This window comes from Xylocopa sonorina, chromosome 7 (assembly GCF_050948175.1).
Source record: "Xylocopa sonorina isolate GNS202 chromosome 7, iyXylSono1_principal, whole genome shotgun sequence".
NCBI lineage: Eukaryota > Metazoa > Arthropoda > Insecta > Hymenoptera > Apidae > Xylocopa > Xylocopa sonorina.
Genome location: NC_135199.1, coordinates 9,739,448 through 9,748,104, shown reverse-complemented (window position 1 = coordinate 9,748,104; position 8,657 = coordinate 9,739,448). Strand labels below are relative to the sequence as shown.

Below are 8,657 nucleotides of genomic sequence, written 5' to 3'. Positions count from 1 at the left end.
TACAAACTATAGATTGTCCTTTTTGTAATAGTTCAGTTTTTTTCCCAGCAGATATATCAACGCACGTAATCACTTCACTGTGTTCAGATTTGATCGTTCCGCCATTTTCTACAAATAAGGCACCTTTAACAAATTACGCTGTTATAGGCTAATAACGATCTAGCAGTCCAACATTCAGTCAATGTCACAAAGTCTGCACCGACAATAGTTAACTTGTAGTTGCCAACAAGGCATACATAGTCATTTTAACGTACACAACAAAATCAATTATACATATATAATACTTAACGTAACAATAAAAAAAATTTCGTAAATTATTCCCCGTTTCGTTTGAGGCATTAAATTTTAGCAAAAAACATAGTTGTCATAAATCACTTTCGAGCATTGATAAACGTGGTATTTGTACAAGTTTTTTTTTCAACCAAAGAAGACTGTAGGATTTATACGTGTTAAGAAACTAAGGGGAATAATTCAGAATAAAGTAAAATTAATCTAATGAAATCAGCTTATTCTACATGGAATAAATCTAGTTTTTTTTTTGTTTGTTAGCATTTCCTATGTATCGATCATATTTCTATGTGATCGAAGAATTAGCTCCAAAGATAATTTGTGCATACGGAATGCTATAAAGTTTAAACGTTTTCTGGAAGAAATACCATATAATCAATGCAAGTTTGTTTGTTTTCCTTTGTTATAAAAATCATTATCCTTGCCATATGGATAAAAGTTTATATTATTATTAAAGGGTGCCGTTTGCGAAATATTGATACCGATCATATAATTTAGTAGACCACGAATGAATACTGGCTTCAACCAGGTCTTCCACGTGTCGACGTAATTGATCCTCCGTCAATGTAAGATGAAATCTATTTTTTAACCCTTGAACCGTCGCTGCTCCACCGCTACGAAAGCATGGAAGTTGCGAGCCTGAATCGATAAAAGTTGGAAGATGTTCAGTAATTTTACAACACTAATATACGTAACGTATACGTATAAAATATTTACCCGATAACATGATTTCCACAAGATTAACAATTTTTTCCATATGTTTCCGTGCTGCAATTAATCCTTGGAGAATTAAAGTTTTAAATTCTTGGAATTGCTTAGATTGGCTTCCACCCATCACTTCTACGAATTCGGGTGTTAGTTTAAATGGGCTGGTTTCAAATCCTAAATTTCTTGGCGATGTTGAAAGTATAAATCCAAAGTCTATGTGTATTAAGTGGCCGTCACTGTGAAGCAAAATATTCCCATTGTGGCGGTCTTTAACCTGAATGAGGTAACAGACGAGACAATACGCTGCGCAACTTTGTATAAAGTTCCTTTGCGCAACAGTGAACGCTTCCGTCATGGATGGACCGAATTCTCGTTCAAAATATTGATAAAGCGTTAATTGGCACTGTTTCTTCACCTGGTGGAGTGATACAGTATTCAAGATTGGCTCGATTAAACCACTGTCATTCGATAAACATAAAATTCTGCAAGATACAATTGTATGTTTAATAAATTGTTTTATAGTGAACCGTCGCAATAAAACATATACTGGATAATAAAATAGTTCGTACTTATATGGCCGCACCCAAAGAGGTACATGTTCATCTTGCCAGATTTTTTGTAACATCGACAGTAACTGCGATGCAAGAAGTTCCTGTCGCAGATCGTCGCCACACTTTACGATAACAGCGAGAAGTTTCCACGAAGCTAAATGACCATACGGACTGGAAGATCTTATCCGGCGTTGTTTCAATTCCCAGGGTTCTTTTAGAACAGCAGCCGACGGATCTTCCGGGTCGTGATTGAACGTAGCGCTAGGCGCAGCGGCCATTTCGCTCAATCGCCTCTTTATATCACCAGGTACAAATATTGGTTCTTTACTGTCTGATGATTCTTGACTCAATTGAGATATCGTATCTCTATCTTTTGGCTTACGCAGTTGTAAATACTGGAGAAATGGAAATTATTAAAAATTAATTCTATCTTATGATAGAAAAGCTAATATTAATCGTATAAAGAGGAACGAACCTGTTGTGTGATCTCGTCGTCTTCTTGACTCCAACAATCGTTAGGATCGTCATCGGGGAAACTAAATGCAACTTCCGTACTTCTGACCGAATACGGTGAGATATTTTTAACCGGAGTTTGTCTAATCGGTGGTGGTATGTTCTGTTGTGATTCTGAAGTGGATATGTTTGATGAACTCATTACGTTAGACTGTTCGCCTCCGGTTAAATTTTCCTCGGATTTAGTGTGCCTCAGTGAACATCCCATTATTTTTGTCGGTACAGGTGACGTATAAATATCTTCTACTTCTAACACTTCAACATAAATTATGTATGGTGCCTACATGTTGTAAAACAGATTAATGTGCATTCATGAAGAGAAATATGATAGATTTGTCAAAATTGTTCACCTTATCCTTGCTATTAAGGACAGCAGCGTATTGCGGTGGCACTCGTACGATATGATGCGGTATTGAACTGTGCAAAGGAAGCCACACCCTTGCAGGGAGATTCAAATTGAGAGTACTAAGCTCCGCTATTAATTGAACAGTTTTACTTTCTTTTGTTGGGATAGTTCCAAGTAATTTACCAATTGATATTAATGCTTGTATAAATTCGAGTTCTGGAGCAAGTCGTGGTGCCTATAAATAGAAACGTAATTGTTTTTATTAAATTTATACGTGGTAGAAAGAATTGTTGTGTCTAATGAAGAAAATCATCCAATTACATTGCAAAAGCAGTCAGTTTTTTGTCCACGTAAATCATTTACCACACCTTGGCAGGAATAAAAACAGGTACAACCATTGTCAAATGCTCGACCAGAGCTCAGGTCCCCAAGACTTACTTTATTTATTGTACCTTGAAATAAATTACACATAAGCGTGCGGTGAAATTTTCGTTTACGCAACAATCGCTACTTCTACTTTTACTATTTCGTAATAAGATAACAGAATTAATTTGTGTAATTCATCTACCGGAATGGCTACGACGTAGAGTTTGAAACAATCCAGTGGCATCTGATTGAGATCTTTGGTGTGTCTTTTTATTAGGAGATGTAACACTTTGCATCGGGGTTAGTAGCGGCGGTGCGGGAGTTTGCAATCCAGTTACGCGTTTTTTATTCTCATTTCCTTTTGGCCTAATGTTTCGCGTGAAAGGATTAAGTACAAGAAACGTTATATCTTCACGTCGTTCGTGTAACGTTTTCGTATCCTTTAATACGATTTTAATATCCTTACCTGAGTTCATCTGAGAGAATAAGATTTTTTAGTTTGGTCCCATGAGACTTCTTTTTGGATGGCAAATGAGCATCGGAACTGTACGCGTCTAATAGCCAGGCACATTTTAACGAAAAATCAGCCGACTGTCTACACCTGACGAACAAGGAAGTCGTAATACTTTAATCATCATTTTTGCAGTGTTTCCCAATGTTTTCATTCGAGTCTTTTGCCGCTCTCTTTTTCTGAGCAATACAATATACATACCTATGGACAAGATATGGATAAAGGACTTCTGTAACATCGTGAAGTTGTATATACATTACAACTAACTGTGGCAAATAGAAGTCCACATCGTTATCTGGGAAACTAAACATCTTGTTCCCTAGAAAATAGTACTCTTTATGTTTCAACGATTCTAAAACAAACCACTATTAATTATTACTGCAACCGTTTATATTTAGGTATTGTGGGCTACACAATCTATTCCACGTTAATGGGATACATGAAACAAATCATAATTAGTGACATACGAAATGAACAAGTGTGAAACCGGCAGAAGATGCTTACCAAGGTAGCTTTGAACGCCAGGCTCTTTAGAATTGAATAGATAAGAGATCGCCATGGACATGTCGAAGATCTGGCTCTCGAACAGTCTGAGCAAGCATCCCTCGGACGGTTTCGGTTGCACCGTCTCTTGTCTCTGACAAACGACACCGGACTGCTTTTTCACAGCTGCCTCGCTAGTCTCGGATTGCACGGTCGTTCCGCAGCACAACGTCATCGCCGCGCCAGTCAGTTCACTCTGTTTATCGTTCACAGCCGAGACTTCCATGGAATTTTGATAATCTCGCGCGTCGACCGCCACACCAGCCATCTCGTTCCTTCGTTGCTCCTCGTGCACGTACTCGTGGCTCTCAAGTTCTTTCACCGTACATGCATTATTGCTGCGCGGTTCCTGCGTACCGTGATGATCACCACTGGTCGCGTTCTCATGTTTACACGTCTCACCACTACAACCATCACCGGCACCAGCACTACTACTACTACTACTATTACTATTACTATTATTACTGTTACTACTACTACTACTACTACTACTGCTGCTGCTGTTGTTGTTGCTGGTGGTGGTGTTGCTGCTGCCGCTACAATCGACACCCTTTCTCGACGAAGGTTCACTCAGGTGCACCAGTTCCACAGGTGACACTGGCACCGACACCGACACTGAGTCCGTGACAGTCGTATCCTCGCCATCCACCGCATCCACGCTATCCATGTCACCTGGCTGGGATAACGCGGAGTCGAGGCTTTCGCGGCTGTGCAGGTGGTCGACGCTCGATTCTCTCGTAGCGGCGTTGGTCGCGTCGCTGGAGCCGCTGTCGGACCCGCAAAGTATACCGGAATCGTCCGACCCGAGGCTGGCGAGATCCTCGCGTTCCCGGCTGCGGCCCTTGCACGCCGGCACCGCGGCTTCTTTATCTACCGGGGCCGGTGTCGTCTCGCATTCCGGACTGGGCGTCACGTCCACTTCCGGGATACGCTGGAGCGCGGAGTCGAGACTTCGATTTCTGTGATGATGCGTCAGCGTGGTCGCGGCCGCCTGCGGAACCGGCGGCAACAAAATACCCATTGACCTGCAACCAGGTTAACCGTTTCGTGTATAGACTGTACATGCGAATCAAGTGTTACGTTCGAGCCGTTCGGAATGGTACCAAGGTTACGAATATTCTTTGCCATTATGTGTTTCATCTACTGCTCGAGTACTTAAAAATTTCACTCTTCTAAATGATAGAAATACTGTCTACGTATCGGAGGAAGCGATAATCGCTAGAATATAAGTCGAACGGGTTCTTTCCTTTCGCAGCAATTTCCCAGCGCCGCTTGTGAAACCTGCATCCGTTAGAGAAAAACATGCTCAAGGAAAATAGCGAGGAACTCGCAGAGTGTCATTTCGAACTGATGACGCATGAAATAAAACAGGATAAAGTGCACATCATGGACGATCGATACGCGTGTGTCCGTGTGCGCTTAAGTATAATGCATTAAAATAAATATATTCACTGACTCTGTAGACTTTGGTAACATTCCGTGCATGTGCGTTCCACTATTCAGTCTTGTAGATAGTAGAAGCCGTCGACTATGTTGCAGATAACCAGAGCCAAAAAATCATATTATCAGCATCTATAAATATTCTCCGGAAGCGTGTAACGATCACGACCGCGACGCTTCATTTACATACCTAAAGTCCAGACTATGATTTCGTTGATGCGTGGTCAGCCTATTACGGGTGTTGATCGGTGGGTTTGACCGTCCATGCACGAGAGGAACATTACAGTTGGCTAATTTATGCCTTTTGATGTGTGCCACGTTTTCCTGGCGTGTCGATCCACCACTAGGTGTTACAGCCACTACTTCACTCATATTAAAGTTGAACGAGCATCAGCTCGGCTAACAGTCATCTGCTGTTCATGTTGATGGTCCACCTACGGAGAACACGTCGCAATTCGAGTCGTTCAAATGAATGAGTATCGAAAGGGAAACGCGTACGCGCGACCGAGCGTACGTTATTCACGAAAATCCGCTCGAAACGCGTAGCGTTCCAGAAAATTCGTAGATAACGAAAAAGCAAAAGCAATGCGATCAGGGATCACGCATTGTATTTCACGTGTTATTTAACGACTATAAATCAAAATAATCGCAACGAGATTCTCTCTCTCTCTCTCTCTTTCTCGTGTCGGTGCGCGGGTGTCGAGGAGAACCAACTTTAAAGCCGGCTGTTTTGCGGCTCGGTTATCGGTACAATTCGAAATACGATAAAGAAATTCGTATCTTGGGTGTACTTGAAAAACGCCTGATCGTCGACGCGTTCGTCAATTAATTATATACGTGACGTCGAACGTCAGTGATTTTAATGGAAAAGACCGCGTAGCGTTTCGTACATCGAATAGATTCACGAGACAAAATGGAGAAAGTAAACAAGCAAAAAATGATTTAAACAATGACACAATAGATCAATCGTGCTCGTTTTTAATCGTCTTACGATTGCGTTGTCTTGCTTTTCCAATTAATTCTTACTACAGCGGATTCCTGTTCTAGAAGATCTAATCGTACAAAGGAAAATTGTGTAACGCACCAGCGTATATCTTGGTATCTAATATTCCATGACGCGCTATCTTGATTACAAACAATATTGCGTCAAAATTCTGTAGCCTGTAATCTTACACATAACCAATCCATTGCCGTCTGACAGCATCGGATCGACGGAACATATGTTTCCAACGATCACGTTTATAGGCACGATCAATCCGAGATTTCTCACAAGAACAGAAGTCATCTTTTAGAAATGCACAACGATGACCAACCGCACACAAGGCGGCACCGTGACAGAAACGTGAAACTCGTGCTAGGTACGAGAAAGTCGAATGCCAGTCGGAACAAAGCGTACGTCAGAATTTTACTCCCTACTCTACGACAGACGGTTCTTACGTACCCACGATATTTCCATTTGGTTCTGCTTCGTCTTTCGATATTTTCTATCCCGTCCCGGCGAGAACGAAAGTATTTTTTTTATTTTAACGAGAGCAAATACGAGGCGATCGCTTTCTACCGGGGAACAATCTCGCATTTATCGTGGCTGAAAATCACACGAAACCGTGTGTTCCTTTCCCGCGAGATTAATCGACGAGCCGACCCGGCCGAGTGAAATCCCTGGGAGAGGAATAATTCAATAAGGAGGAAAATGGAACGACGTCTAAGCTGCAGTATGCCGGCTTTTTACTCTCCCTCTTTTACTCTCAGGGTCTCTCGTCCTTCCGTTCGGCTCGTATTCACACGCTGGCCAGCGGTCGCGCAGGGATGGGTGTGCCAGGAGCATAGAAACCAAGCACTGTCTCTATACTGACAGCCAATGGAATCCACACCCCCATAGATATTATACCTCTCCCTTATTCGTGTTCCAGCTAGATTCAATCAATCGAATGCGGTAAACCTGTTTTACATAGGGTATCGTAGACCCGATACGGTTCACGAAATGTCCAACGCGAGCTTACCTCGTACTTAAATTCGGGAGTTTGCCGAGATCGAGGCTGCTGCACCATGCGTGGACGTCTTCAGTTTTATCCGTATAGCGCGTACGATATAGTACGATTGAGTAGTATACGAAACAAGGGGCTAGAGAAGGAGGTAGGGGGGCAGCCAGAGGGAGAGTGAGAAAGGATGACGATGATGCAGCGAACACCGCGAGTACGCAAAATGCCACTAGGTGCGAAAAAGACAACAAGATATCCTTTCCAATGGCAGACTCGGACTGTCACGCACCGCCTTGTCGTCGCTCGTTTTCAGACGATTTTGCACAATGCCTGGCTACGCCCTATACGTTCCCGCACAGGATCACACTTCATCACTCTCGTTTTTATCCTACCGAACTGCGATCGACACAACGATTAAATATACGTGGGCTCCTCTATTCCGTCCGGTATCGCAACTAAAAACACGCACGAACAAGTCTTCGTGCTAACGCAAAAGGCGACCTCGCCAAGCTCGACTGCTTTTCGCACGACGCACTGAATACTACTCTGCGCACTGCTGCCAACGAAACAGATGCAAAGTCCAGGTTGCCATTAAGCAGTGACGGACTGCGGGACACGGAGATCCTGTCGCTCGATGACGAACGCGACAATATTTCATCTCTCTTATCTGAAATTGAATATTTTGTTGAAATTTATTTCTGAAATTGTGAAAACATCTGATCATTTCACACTGTATGGTATTAATTTTTATTGCTGCAACTTCCCAGTTAAAAGTTGACTATTGATAGTTTGAAAATAATACGTGAAACAAAATTGCGGTTCAGAAAATGGAAACTAATGACTACTTTGAACAAATTAATTATAAATATCTGAAATTGTTAGTAATACCAAAATATAAAGTTATAATCGTTTTGGAATAATATTAAGTTGCAATTGGAAGTAAAACTATTCGCCCCTGAACGCACATGTACCGCACACGCGTACGCTTACACATATCCGAGCACTAGTGTGCGTACTTTGATACTGTAGCCAGATTGACAGTATCAGCATGTTTCTTTGTACATCAACGCACTTGTAGTTAACGATAAGATGATAATGCGATGATAATTTGACGCTAGTTGTCAGTATCGAGAAAACTAAATCGTGATAACAGTGGAAAGTAAATTGACACGGTCACTAAATGCGCTCGAAATCGTTTTGCTTCGGTCTTCGCCGAAAAAAACGTCGCTACATACGCGTATATTTTTACGACGATGCAAAGTAAAAGTTGAAAATGTAGGTAAGAAGCTGATCACATTTGTTGTTTTTCTCGTGGGATTTAGCGAACGACTAGGTTTAGGTTGGCAGTGACTGCTTGAGCGCTCGAATAGGAAAGGTCGTACAACCGTAAGTGCAGCTGCACTTTACTATAT

General features: G+C 42.0%; 1 protein-coding gene across 3 annotated transcripts; it reads right to left on the bottom strand.

Moving 5' to 3' along the window:
* Window positions 1–331: 331 nt before the first annotated feature.
* On the bottom strand, window positions 332–7,797 carry Fwd (phosphatidylinositol 4-kinase beta fwd). 3 transcript variants are annotated; one of them, XM_076898460.1, is made up of 12 exons: window positions 7,267–7,797; window positions 5,457–5,700; window positions 3,788–4,851; window positions 3,485–3,635; window positions 3,239–3,373; window positions 2,975–3,138; window positions 2,728–2,858; window positions 2,411–2,641; window positions 2,023–2,340; window positions 1,566–1,942; window positions 1,006–1,478; window positions 332–927 (listed from the first exon to the last, which is right to left on the bottom strand). In XM_076898460.1, exons 2-12 carry the CDS (start codon window positions 5,636–5,638, stop codon window positions 740–742), a joined length of 3,414 nt encoding a protein of 1,137 aa, XP_076754575.1. In that variant the 5' UTR covers window positions 5,639–5,700; window positions 7,267–7,797; the 3' UTR covers window positions 332–739. The 3 variants fall into 3 exon arrangements, with proteins under 3 accessions (XP_076754575.1, XP_076754576.1, XP_076754578.1); XM_076898461.1 differs by lacking the exon at window positions 5,457–5,700; XM_076898463.1 differs by lacking the exon at window positions 7,267–7,797 and having other exon boundaries at window positions 333–927; window positions 3,485–3,602; window positions 5,457–5,659.
* Window positions 7,798–8,657: the final 860 nt, after the last annotated feature.

What these genes read in the sequence shown, in the direction of transcription:
- Fwd (XM_076898460.1), bottom strand. Translation starts at nt 5,638, where the DNA reads ATGAGTGAAGTAGTGGCTGTAACACCTAGTGGTGGATCGACACGCCAG. An exon ending in AATCATAGTCTGGACTTTAG is followed by an intron (nt 4,852 to 5,456) that starts GTATGTAAATGA and finishes ACCTGGTTGCAG; the next exon opens with GTCAATGGGTATTTTGTTGC. An exon ending in TATCCATATCTTGTCCATAG is followed by an intron (nt 3,374 to 3,484) that starts GTATGTATATTG and finishes CTTGTTCGTCAG; the next exon opens with GTGTAGACAGTCGGCTGATT.